Source organism: Lathyrus oleraceus, chromosome 4 (assembly GCF_024323335.1).
Source record: "Lathyrus oleraceus cultivar Zhongwan6 chromosome 4, CAAS_Psat_ZW6_1.0, whole genome shotgun sequence".
Taxonomy (NCBI): domain Eukaryota; kingdom Viridiplantae; phylum Streptophyta; class Magnoliopsida; order Fabales; family Fabaceae; genus Lathyrus; species Lathyrus oleraceus.
The window spans coordinates 260,616,480-260,630,495 of record NC_066582.1 but is presented as its reverse complement, the minus strand read 5'-3'; the positions used below and the strand labels follow the sequence as shown (position 1 = coordinate 260,630,495).

The following is a 14,016-nucleotide window of genomic DNA, read 5'->3' as shown; positions in this document are numbered from 1 at the left end:
CCAAATGTGAGCTTTGAAATTGTCTTTGACTTCTCTTGCTTATTACATGGCTTTTCTTGATGATTTTGTTTTGGTCCTTTTTAGGACATGTTAATATGTGTTTGAAGTTGCATTGTGTTGAATATTAGCTCCTGTTTTGAATTTTTTCTTCACCTTTGACCCTAGGCTTTGACCTAGTGGTTTGTACTTACATGTGAGCTTTGAATTTCAGGACCAAGCATCCAATTTCCATGGTTGATGTTGCTTCATCATTTGAATATTGATATTTGCTATTGATTGCTAACATTTGGTTGTTTTGTAGGTTGAGGATAATTCACTTGAGTTTGCCTTATGGCTTATATGTTGTACATTGGGATTGTCTGTTTGTTGTTGACTGTTGTCTGTTTGTCTGAATGCTGTACTGATTTGTTTAGTTGTTTACACAGGTACCTAAGTTGCTTTAACTTCATTTGAACTTTGCTTTGCTTGTGGTTGGCATACCACTTAGGTAACTTCCTTAACTTCATGTAGTCTGGAAGACCTGTCATGTTATTTTGGCAGGCACCTGTCTGAAGCCCTCCTTAAGAGGCCATGTTTTTGCTTGTTTACCATTGTGCCATGTACATCTAAAGACCTCCTAAGTGAAGAGGCATTGGCAGATAAAAGGGATGTGCAATCCATCCCCTACTACTCAGTTGTGTCATTCATCTTGCTCACACCCTGTGTTGATGCACTTGGAATAAAAGCCCAAAATCTTGTTGTGTCAAGTCATGTGGAATAGAGTCCCACATTCTGGACTCCCACACATTCTTTGATTCAAGCTCACCCAGGCCTGGGTTAAGAGCTATGAGGCATAACCCTCATCTCTATTTCATCTGCTCACCCTAACTCTCAATGGTAGAGGTTAAGAGCCTGACTACCCATTCCAGTATTTGGCTTGTTTGTCAAGGTCGATATGATCCCTTGACTAAAGCCTAACCTTGCTTGAGCCCCCTTGGTTGTGTATAGTGTGTGCTATTTGCTTTTGATGTTTATCTGCTTAGCTTCTCATCTCTTTCTGTAGGAGTCGTATGATCAACTTTTGAGGAAGTTGACGTACGTAGAGATAGACTTGAGTTGACTCACTGCCTGTGTGAGTCAAGCTCTTGTTAGAAACCTCAACCTAGGACTATTATGGATTACATGATAACTCTTAGGCTCGAGTTAGTCTCCCTTTTAGTTTGTCATTTCCCAGTCTCTGGTTAGGATATAAATTTCTCCCCTGTTTAGGGGAACTACGTCGCCCCGATCCTCATACCAGATGAGGTACGTAGGCAGGAGATCGTGCGAGATCTCTCCGGGCAGCCCTTTTCTTTTTTTGAGTGTGTTTTGCTTGACAATTATTAGGCTCGAGTTCATGACTCCCTATTAGCTTGTCTGTTTGATAACCTCTTGTGTGTTTGTGTGGAGTCTGACGTAAGTCCAGCGATTGGCAGTCAGTTTCCTGTGGGTGTTTGTATGCTTGGAGTCTGAAGTAAGTCCAGCGATTGGCATTCGGTTTCTTTGTTTGTTTGTTGTTTGGAGTCGGACGTAAGACCAGCCATTGGCAGTCTGTTTCCATTTGCGAGTTTCTTTTGACGTCTCATCGTCTTTGCGTGTGTTTTGTTTCGGCGTGCGTTAGCCGAACTACGGTAGCTCTGATTCTCATTCCAGATGAGATACGTAAGCATAGGATGCGATGTCCTAGCGAGCTCGTTCCCCTCTTCTTCCGCCTGTTTATTCCAGTGTGTGTGCATTCTTTGAGCAGTTATCCAGCAACCTTATTCTATTCCTTTCTGAGCGTGGATCCCGTCGAGTACGACAGACGTGAGGGGTGCTAATACCTTCCCCTTGTGTAACCGACTCCCGATCCTTGCAATCTCCGGTCGTAAGACCATTTCCTTTCCAGGTTTACTTCGAGCGTTTCCTTTCCCTTCTTTGGGATAAATAACGCACGGTGGCGACTCTGTTTGTTTTGTTTTTCCCGCCGGTTGTTTTTCGCGGATGCGACAAGCATAGAAGACAAATTTTTCTTAAAATGAAAAAACAAATTACTTAAAGCGATGAATAAGTAGGAACATCAACAACAACCCAATTGTTGCAAGTTTGGCCATGCGTCACAAAGTCGGCACAAACTTCATCTTCTTCTTCATCATCAATCACAGTAGTTGAGTGTTGATCATTCCCATGAATGAACCCTCCACTGTGGAAACTCGGTTGCACATCTTCAGTTATGACGTCGAACGACCCTGGTTGAAATCCCAATCCAGCCCTATTCTTGTTCTCAGCAATCTCTATCATTCGGCCCCATTGGTCAATGGTGCCAACCTCAATAGCCCTTTGTGCATCCTTTAAAGAAGACATGGGTGCCCCAGTTTTCTTTACTTCATCAACAATAAACAAGGCATGGAACGACATTCCAACCTCCTCCTCAGCTTCGACATAAGAAAAGGATGACAAATGGCTCACCAATAGTGCCTTCTCTCCACTAACAACGACAAGCTTGTTGTTCTTCACAAATTTCAATTTCTGGTGCAGAGTAGACGTCACTTCTCTTGCCTCATGAATCCATGGCCTTCCCAATAGACAACTATAGGCCGGATGGATATCCATTAACTGGAAGGTTATTTGGAAATCACTCGGACCTATCTTAATTGGAAGGTCCACTTCACCAATGACGGTTTTACAAGAACCATCAAACGCTTTAATAATCACACCGCTGTATCTCATTGGGGGTGCCTTGATAGGAAATCCTTGACAAAGTTTACTTTGGAAGCACATTCAAAGAAGAACCAGTGTCAACCAACACATTAGACATAACGTCCTCCTTACAATTCATGGAAATATGGAGTGCCAGATTGTGATTTCTACCTTCCTCAGGAAGCTCCTCATCATAAAAACTCTAATTATTGCAAAAAGTGATGTTGGCAACAATATGGTCAAACTGATCCACAATCACATCATGTTCAACATAAGTCTGTTTGATCACTCTCTGCAATGCCTCCCTATGTGCCTCAGAATTCATCAATAATGACATCATAAAGATCTTTGACGGGGTTTGGAGCAGCTGCACCACCACATTAAAGTCACTTATCTTTATCAATTTTTATATCATTATTAGCCTTCAGTTTGTTGGATTCACCAGACTGACACACTAGAGCACTAATAGGATTCAGCACTAGAATCTTTGCCTTCTTACTTGCGTGAACATCTTCTACTTCTTTTGGAAAAACCGAACCAAATACACGACCACTATGGGCCACCTTCGCAATATCAACAATATTTACCATAAAATCTGTAATTTGTAAAGGAACCTCTTGACCATTCTCAACCATAGTGGCATTGTATTGATAAGGCACAACTTTATCGGATGCATACGGAATAGGGCCCGCTAACCGTATAACTAACGGCGATACCGATCTATTGACATTATTGTTGTTGCTACTATCAAACTGGATAATTACCCGCTCAGGGGTCGGTCTTGAACACAAGAACGATTACATTTACATCATTTATATCTCTTGACTGACAAATCTGAATAAGTCCTTCATCCATCAACCTCTGAATATCCCTCTTGATAATAACACATCCATGAGGGTTCACACTACATATCACACAACCACCATGGTCATGCTCACAGTCACTAACCAAACAAATATCTTTATGAATTGCCACCAAAGATGATATGGCAAACATCATAAACCTTGTACACACCAGGACAACCATCTACCATGTTGGCTGAATCATTACCGTGAGCAAGTAATGAATTAGCTTTCACATTAGGCGTTCGGTCCTTAAAGGACACATCCCACTCTTCACAAGATTTTGTACTTCATACTTCAACGGATAGTAGTTCTCTATATCGTGGCCAGGGGCTCCCTGGTGAAAGGCACAATGAAGTCCAGGTTTGAATCACCGTGGAAGTGGCTCAGGAATCTGTGGAGGATTTCTGGGTTGAATGAGGTTCTTGAGAACCAAGGATGGATACAATTATGCACACGACATAGGAATAGGGTCAAAGGAGACCTTCTTCCTCTCAAAGTTTTATTGTTGATTATTGCTGTTGTTGTTGTAGTTGGTTCTTTGTTGCGGTTGTTGTTGACGTTGTTGTTGCTGAATCGAAACTGATTGATTGTTGGAATTGTTGGAAAATATAGGAATCACTGAAGAAACTTGATGTTGATGTTGACGAGGTTGAGGACTCTTTCTGAAATGAGGCCTCCTCTACCTCCCCATAGTTACTGAATTAGTTTCCCCCTCCTTCCTCTTGGAGAAACTACCCCCATACTTCTTGCTAGATGATGCTTCTTCTTTAGACAGACGTCCTTCACTGACTCTCTCTTCTAACCTCATCCTCACATTTACCATTTCGGTAAAGTCATTGGGGGCACTGGAAATCATACGTTCATAGTAAAATGAACTCAGCGTCTTCAAGAATATCTTCGTTATTTCTTTCTCTTCCAATGGTGGACTAATCTGGGCAGCAAGCTCTCTCCACCTCTGGGTGTCTCCTTATCTTTCTGAGACATAGCCCTCAGCTGGTCTCTATCAGGCGCCATATCAACATTATATTTGTACTACTTAGCAAAGGCTTCACCTAAGTCATCGAAAGTACGAACACTTGCATTGTCTAGACCCATATACCATCTCAAAGCAACACTAGTTAAACTGTCTTGGAAGTAGTGAATCAGCAGCTAATCATTATCAGTTTGGGTAGACATCTTTCTGGTGTACATCACAAGGTGGCTTAACAGCGAAGTGTTTCCCTTATACTTTTCAAAGTCAGGGACCTTGAACTTCATCGGGATTTCCACATTAGGCACTAGGCAAAGCTCAATAACATTCTTCCCAAACAAGTCTTTTCCTCTCAGAGTCTTCAGCTCTTTACGCAGCTCGAGGAACCGATCCTTCATTTCGTCCATCTTCTCATACACGTTTGAGCCCTCAGATGGCTCAGAATGGTAGATGGTGTCCTCAGCACAAGGTAGAGTATGAACAACTAGAGGTGGAACTGACATGGCCGGGCTAGATGCTGGCAGAGAAACAAAAGTCGGCGTATACCCTTCAGGCATAAAATTGGACGGAATTACCCAAGGGAATTTAGCGGGAACAGAGGGACCGGATTGGCTGGAAGCAACATGAACGGTTGAGGTAGCAACCTCAGAAATAACAGTCCTCTGGGGAGGAGTTGCAAGAGTTGGTGAAGATTGGTTCTGCACAACAATGATAGATTCCATCAATGCTGTTAACCTGGAAATCTCATCCTTCAGCTCTTTGTTCTCTTTCTCTAAATGCTCCATTATCCTTGGTTGATTAACACGAGTGTTATATCGGTGAGTCAGTTTGGCTGAAGCACAAAAGAATAACCGATAAGACATCTGACTGAAGAAAACCTGTTATGCAAATGATGCATGAAATGAAATGTTTTTATTTGTTTAATTTCAAGGAACATATGAAGTTCTATTTGCAAATATATATATATAATAATAACAACAATTTGGATGACCATAAAATCTTTTTTTATTCATAATTTTTTTGGAAGGATTACACTGAGTACAATTTCAGAAGCAAAGTACAAATACAAGAGAAAAGGAAACTAATCATCCTAAGGATCCCTTAGCAACGATATTAGATGACCTGGCTATGGGCATGTACTTCCTTCGGATGCGTAGAATCTCAGATTCAAAGGATGTCTTCATCTGAGCTTTCTCAAGGACTAGCTGATCAACAATCTTCTTCCAAGCACCGAAAGGCTGAGGCATACTAGAGGAAGGTGGACTCTCTGGCTCTCCCTGTCTCTTAACTGCTCGGTCTTCAAGAAGTTCAATAAGTGTGTCCTTGTCTTTCGACTCAAGTTGCAACTCTTCATGCTTTTGACTCAAAGCATGGAACCGTTCTTCCCACATATCCTTCTCTTGCTTCATCTTGGTGAGTGTGTCTTCCAACTCCTCTATATCTTGGTTAGGGAGAGTTAATGACTCAGCCACAACCAAATACATAGGTCTTTCATAGGCATATGACATCTTTAGTTCCAAATCTCTATTCTTCATCCAAATGGTGTAAGCTTCCAAAGCTACACAGTTGCATGGACCAAGCTCGGATCTTACTTTCCTATGCACATTATGCCAAGCATGTATCATCCTCTGCTTCAAATGTTGGGGATCTTTACCCTCTTGATAGAAAAGACCTTCTAACTGAGTGTTATTAGGTTTATCTCTCAAGGGGAACCCAAGTTGACAACGAGCTAAATCAGGGTTGTAATTGATTCCTCCTTGTGTACCAATGAGAGGTACATTAGAGAATTCACCATAACTGTCAATAATATCCAAGCTACTTAATGTAGAGTCATACCAAACAATATCATCATTAGTGAGAGACATAAGTCTCTGAGACCACCGTAGACATTGCATATTCTCCAAGAAAGCAGGCGTCTGAGGCAAATGCGAAATAAACCACTTGTACAGAAGAGGAACACAACACACAATAGTCCCGCCACCTTTAGAATTCCTTAAATGCAGAGAGTAATACATGTTACCCAATAGAGTAGGAACATGATTCCTAATCAAGAAGATTCTAACGATGTTAATATCAATAAAATCGTCAACGTTAGGGAACAAAGCTAAACCATAGAGTGCTTCAAAAGCATCCGTACTACCGGCTTGAGCAAATACAGTGGCTTTACAATAAGGAACTCAAAAGTCAACCCAAGAATATCTCCTTTCTTCACCCAATGAGCATCAATGTAAGATTTATTTAGATGAAGAGCTTCAACTATGATATGAGATTTGGGAATCTCCTCCAATCCACTAAAAGGTACTTTATCAGATACTGATATTCCCAAGAGATGGCCATACTCCTCTAACGTAGGTACAAGCTGATAATTAGGGAAAGTGAAGCATCGTAGAGAGGGTCATAGAACTAAACCAAAACACTCAGAAGGCCTTCAACTACATCGGCAGATAATACAGACAAAAGCTTCCCATGTCGTTGCTTGAAGTCCAAGGGATCTAGTACAAAGGATAACAACTTCCTTAGCTCTTTCAAATCAGGATATCTGAAATTGTACTTCTTAGTGTTCCTTCGTCCACAATCCATGGTCTAAAAATATTTGAAAATAAGACCTCAGTTCCTTGAAATTTATTTTTCTGTGATGAATGCCATGATGCGTATGTATGCATGAATGCAACAATCACAAACAAGGGATCACACACAAGGCAAACACAAACAAAGGTCAAGGGATGGATCAAATCATCATCAAGATCAATCATCCATTTTGGTGGATTATGGTTTTCACCTTATCAACACCCAAGTTCCATTGATATTAATGAGACTTAATCGGATCAACCAAGAATCAAAGGGTTTGTTGCGAGTCACGAGCATGGAGTCACGTTAAGAATCATCCCAAAGGAGTGTACTATGGAAAAAAACATGTAGATCATGTTCTAAAAAGTTCCCAGAGTCTTAATCCCATCTATCGGAATTACAGGTTAGGATGACTGACTCATAAACCCATAATATTCTCAAGAGAAACTCGTCTGAGTATAGTATCACGTAACAACTATTATCAAGTCTACACCTGAACAGTCTCCACACTACATCCTAAATAGGCTAAGTTGGGTTAAATGTTCTACGGTCCTCAGCTTCTCGGACCCTAAATCAGAGAAAGTAATGCCTAACCACAAATGACTTGTGTGACATTAGTAACTCCAAAAGGGTCTCCACTGAGTAGATGGATCTCAAGCCAACTTGTTAAGGACTACTCCTCACAAGTTGAACATGACTATACCATCCCCCTATCTTAATTGCACTCAAGTTCGGGTTAGAACTTATCTCACCATTGATAGATCACCAAGCAAAACAAACATATTATATCACACAAACAAATATACAAACATAAAATATACAAATATATACACATAAAAAAGTAGGCTAAACCCACTGAGGACTACTCCCCAGCAGAGTTGCCACTTAATTTCTGTAGCGGTAAATTCATGACCATCAAGCTATGGATAACCTTGTCGTCCATAAAACCAGAGTCAGCACCGTGCTTTTATTGTTTCCAAAGGAAAAGGGAAAAGTACGAACAAAACCCAAAGAGAAGAAGTTTTCAAATCAAAAATAATAAAATACCAGATATTATAGGTAAGGGGGTTGGTTACACAAAGGGAAGGTGTTAGCACCCAAAGTGTCCTAGGTACTCCTAGGGAGCCCTTTTTATGCGTGCATATGTATTTGGTATAAAAGATGTTTGAGGAAAATAGGGTGTGGGGATGAGAAAAGAATTCATTAATTATATTTCTGTGTTTGACAAGACCTTCAGACTTGTGCCTTTGTACCAACATAAAAATGAGAGATCAAAATCTCGTAGTTCATGGTAACAATTTCAAAATGAGTGAATTGCTTTTAATCAAAAGTTTAATTGAGAAGGGCACAAAGGCCAATTTTTTTGAATGAAGTTGTTAGTTCTTTTTGTCTTTTGAAATTTTAAGTCAATATGATTAAGTTTATTTACAATTTTGATTTAAGAAAGAGTTTGAAAATTTAATGGCATAAGGCCAAAGTTTCTAACTATTAAAACATAGTCTAAGTTTGAAATCACAAGCAAAGAAAGTTTTTGAAAAGGGGGAGAGATTTTAAAATTTAAGAAGTGGGAGAAGATGAAGAGGCTACCCTAAGCACAAAATTAAAAGTTAAGAGTTGAAAAGATCTAACTAATGGGATGCAATCCAACAGACAAGAATGTCATACAGAAACCCATTTTCCTTTGGACTTTGAATTAAGCAATAATCAACAAAAAAACAACAATATTAGACATCATGAAGGTCAAGGCATCAAATAAAGATAGCCACATCCAAGCAAGCAAATCCAAAGCTAGTAGTCTTCTTTGTCTTCTCATGTATCAGATGATATACTCCTTCATCAACTCAGAATAAAGCATTAAACACAAGATCAAAATAACAGTTTGCATCAAGACAATGTAGTAGATGAATTCAAATAAATCCCAAGACTTGCATTAGATGAAAGCTCAGTTCACAATAACTTGCTCTCAGAATGTTGGCATTGGCCAAGTCCTTTTTGCACAGGGAATGTTGCCTAGTTCTTAGTCCAAAAGTTCAGATCAAGCTCAACAGTCCACCAAACAGTTTTTAGGGTTTTTGTTGTTTATTAAGTATTTTAAGGTCCTAAGACCATAAGCACAATCAAAATGCACAAACAATATATACAATCATAAGATGTGGCTCAAATGAGCAAAGTAAAAATGGCATAAACATAAACAAGTTTAATGAAATGTAAATGACAATAAATGATAAATGACTAGAAATTAAATTCCATAAAGTAAATAAATTGGAAGTAAAACAATATTAACAATAGTTAGTCAAATATTAGTCAAGTATTAGTGGTGTTACAGTTTTGACCAGTTGACTTTCTCTGGTCAACCACCATGAACCAACTTGCAAACTTGACATTCTCTTAATATTTGGGACACATGGAGGATCATATATGTGTAAGACGATATAATATGAATTATCCCTTGAAATATTTCATCAAATGATGAAGAAACTTGTTGAGGAAGTCATACAAGATACCCAGATAAATTAGGGTTTCCAAGGCAAACAAGCTTCAAACTCTTGATGTTTTTGTTGATCAAAATGATATGTGAAGACCATGGGGATCCATATATGATGTCTAGAACCAATGTAAACCATCTCTTGATTAGTCTCCTTGCATTAAGGGGCTCAAACCCTAGGTATGAGCTTGATGAGAGATTGGTGGATGCACACACTACCTACAAAAACAACAAACTATTCATTGACATATTTTTGGTATTTTGGTTAGTAGATGATGACAATCAAAGTATGATACAATCAAATGTTCTTGATGATCTCTCCCAATGTAAACCCAATTAATGAGAGGTAGGGGGATGCCAATGTGTGATCCCAAAGCCAATGCATGTGATGAGATTGGATGAGGGATCTTAGGGTCAAAATTGGGATCTTGCAAGGGTTCATCGGGAGGGTTAGGGTTCTTAGTGGGGTTGGGGTTCTTAGTGGGGTTAGGGTTCTTTAGGGTTGAAAGGTCTCTGGGATTGTTTTAATTTTCTGATTAAATATTAACCGGAAATCTGGAAAGCACGGTTGTTCTGGGCGGTGTCCTTCATAGGATAGGGCGACCGAAGGCCAGGCCTAGGTGGCCGGAGGAGAGGGTAGAGAGAGGAGTAGAGAGAGAATAGATAGTAAGAGACATAGAGAGTGAAAAAGAGAAAATGGGAGCGATCTGAAGGGAAAAGGATTTAAATACGTCCCCCTGTTCTGCTGGATTCCGCCCCCTCCCCCACGTGGCCTTCCCTAGGGATTTCAGATAAGTTGATCCTTAACTCATCTAACGCGGCCAGATCCATCTGGTTTGCCAAAGGACTTCGCATCTCATCCCTTCGATTTTCATACTTTCATGGTCATCTCATCCAATGCACGAGGTTTGATCTTGTTGACTCTCCAGTCAACACATCGGACGCTCCTGGTTGAGAGTCCACTGTTGACTCTCCCAGGATGACCTTGGGGATGCAGTGGGCTTGGAGAGGCCAATGAGCCTCTCTCTATTTCTTTTTGCACCCCCTCCTAATGACCCACTTGCTAACTGGGTTCAAAATACACCGCCTCGTTTTTTATTAATTTTAGTTAATTAATTACTTAATTAACTATTAATTAGGATTTATCTATTTAATATTTAGGATTTATTCAATTAAAATAATAATTAGTTTTTTGTTATTTATTTATTCATGATAATTTTTTATATTTAATTGGTTAATTAATTATAATAGTAATATTTTAATTAATTAGGGATATATTATTATTGGGGTTAATTAACTCAGGAATTATGGGATAGAATCAGGGATAATACTTGGGGTTTTAAGGGATATAAAAATGGGATAAAATAGGGATATGGGATATATCTTATGACATCTAATTCCATTTGTTTGTATTATATTTAATTTAATCTATTTTGTATTATATTATTATATCATATTTATTTTTTTTTCATTAACTAAATTAAATGATATTTTCAAGTTTAATGGGACAAGGACATGAGATACAATAAGAAATAAAACATTAAAAGTTTTCAAGGGTTAAATCGGGATAAAAACCAGGATAAAGGGTTATGTCTAATACCTAGTTATGATTATTAATTTATTTTCTTAAATAAGTTAAAATACTATTTTTTGCAAGGGATAAAGGGATAAAAGCAATTTAAATTCACCTTAAACTCTAAGTCCTCTACCCTAGTGTATTGATGTATTTTCTTAAAATAAATCATTTCTCCGTCCCCGATACATGGGAAATTTTTAAGGGATAAAAACAGCCAACTAATCAATATTTTTTAAGAAGAACTACGGTACTCTAATACTTCGCATAATGTGAAGGTACGTAGGCACAAAGTTATAAACTCTAGCGAGTACACCAATAAAAAATATTTTGGGGTCTCTCATCCATTCGATATGATACCTTTTGTAAATAAGTAAATAATTAATAGTTAATCATTTATCAAGCAAATATCTTAGGGATACACACTAACCCTAGACTTAGAGGAGGATCCCATTGAGTTCAATGGAGGTAAGGGATACCTAGTACCTTCCCCTTATTTAACCGACTCCCGAACCTAGTCTCTGACCTTTAACTATTAGGTTTTATTATTATTTCTCTGTTACTTAGGACCAAATAAAGGATGGTGGCGACTTTGTCATTTTTCCAGTCGCGACAGACACCAACCGGCCAACCAATCCTAAGTCGATCTTCTGACCTTCTCTGATCTCTTCAAGAATACCACTGATCAACTTCAATATGCCCAACCTCATGTTGTTCCGAGTTCTTTCACACACTAAACTCATATCTCGAAATTGTTCAATCAACTCTAACTCTCGAACCATAAGCATCGACATATGCAACGACTTCCTACTCAAAGCATCAACTACGACATTGACTTTACCAGGATGGTCATTCAAACCAAAATCATAGTCTTTTAGAAATTCGAGCCACCCCCTCTACCTCATATTCAACTCTTTTTGATCAAATAAGTACCTCAAACTCTTGTGATCACTGAACACTTCAAATTTGGAACCAAATAGGTAATGCCTCCAGATATTAAGTACAAACACAACAATAGATAATTCCAGATCATGCGTAGGATAATTCCTCTCATGAACCTTCAAATGTCTATAAGCGTAAGCCACAACCTGTCTATTCTGCACCAACACACCACCCAGACCCATCATTGAAGCATCACAATATACAACAAAGACTCACTCATATTCGGAAAAATCAATACTAGAGAATACATCAACTTCTTCTCGAGTTCTATAAAACTCTCTTCACACAAAGCCTCCCACACACACACTTGACCCTTTCGAGTCAACTGAGTCAAAGGCATCACCAACTCCGAAAAGCCTTCAATAAACCTTATATAATAAATAACCAAACCTATAAAACTTCTAATCTCAGTAACAGACTGCAGAATTTATTATTGTAACACAACATCAACCTTCAACAGATTAATATCAATACCTCCACTAGAAATTACATGACCTAAGAAAATCACTTCTTTGAGCCAAAACTCACACTTAGATAACTTTGCATACAACTTTTTCCATCAAGGTTTGTAACATGATTCTCAGATGCTCTGCATGATCTTTATGTGACTTCAAATATATCAGAACATCATCATAAACACAACCACAAAATGGTCTAGATACAGATGGAATATTTGATTCATGTACTCCATGAATACTCCAGGCGCATCAGATACACCAAACAACATCACATAATACTTGTAATGACCATATCTCATTCTGAATGCAGTCTTCAGAATATCCTCTGGTCTCACTCAAATCTGATGATAACTTGACCGTAAATTTATCTTGCTAAAAACACAAGCGCCAACTAACTGATCCATCAAATCATCGATTCTTGGAAGTGGATACTTTCTCTTGAGAGTAACTTTATTCACCTGTCAATAATCAACACACAACCTCATGCTACCATCTTTCTTCTTAACTAACAGCACCGGCGGTCCCGACGACACAACACTCGGTCAGACAAACTTCTTCTCAAGCATCTCTTCCAATTGTTTCTTCGGCTCACACAAATCTAAAGAAGACATTCTATAAGGAGCCATCAACACAGTAGTACTACCAAGTACTAAGTCTATAGAAAAATCCACCTCGCACTCGTGTGACAAATCACTGATATCATCCGGAAACACTTCAGGAAAATCACGCACAACTGGTAGCTCTCCCTTCACAATTTTACTGTCGATTCTCAAAGTAGAAAATGTAGCGGACACTCTTGCCTCCTCTTTCAAGAATTCTTCTACTTTCTTAGCAAATATAAGCATCAACTCTCCATCTCCTCCCACCTCTAGAAATGACACGAAAAACATTTGATATGAACACAGTTAAGATCCAACTAGTTTATTCCAAGGATAACATCAAGTTGAGTCAATTGTAGACATACTAAGTCCATCGCAAAACTCTTACCATAAGTAGTCAGTGGAAACTTCAAACACACCAATGGAGTAGTTACTGAACCATTGGCTAGGGTATCAATAACCTTACTTCCCACCATATAATATAACTTAAAAGCGAATCTCTTATCACAATCAAGCAAAATAAAAGAATGTGTTGCACCCGTGTCAATAATAGCAATCAGAGGAATACTATTGATACAACATATACCTTGAATCGACCCGTTAACACTAGTAGTCTCTGTCCCAGACAAGGAGAAAACCTTTCCTCCAGACCGAGTCTTCTTCGGTTTCTAGAAATTAGTACTGATATGACCTTGCTCTCCATAATTGTATCAAGTCACAACATTACCCTTATAATCAGAGAGGAGGTTTTTTATCTTCCCTCATTTATAACACTTCTTCTAATCACTGGAGCACTCATTGACACAATGAACTATCACACCAAACCTATAACACTGGACTGAAGCAGGAGCTCCTCCCCCACTTGTCTTCTTTTCAACT

The 14,016-nt window shown here is 38.8% G+C and overlaps 1 protein-coding gene across 1 annotated transcript; it reads right to left on the bottom strand.

Annotated features, from left to right (window-relative positions):
• Window positions 1-13,080: 13,080 nt before the first annotated feature.
• Window positions 13,081-13,613, bottom strand: LOC127136973 (uncharacterized). Its single transcript, XM_051063474.1, has 2 exons — window positions 13,526-13,613; window positions 13,081-13,406 (listed from the first exon to the last, which is right to left on the bottom strand). The coding sequence occupies exons 1-2, from the start codon at window positions 13,611-13,613 to the stop codon at window positions 13,081-13,083; spliced, it is 414 nt and encodes a 137-aa protein (XP_050919431.1).
• Window positions 13,614-14,016: the final 403 nt, after the last annotated feature.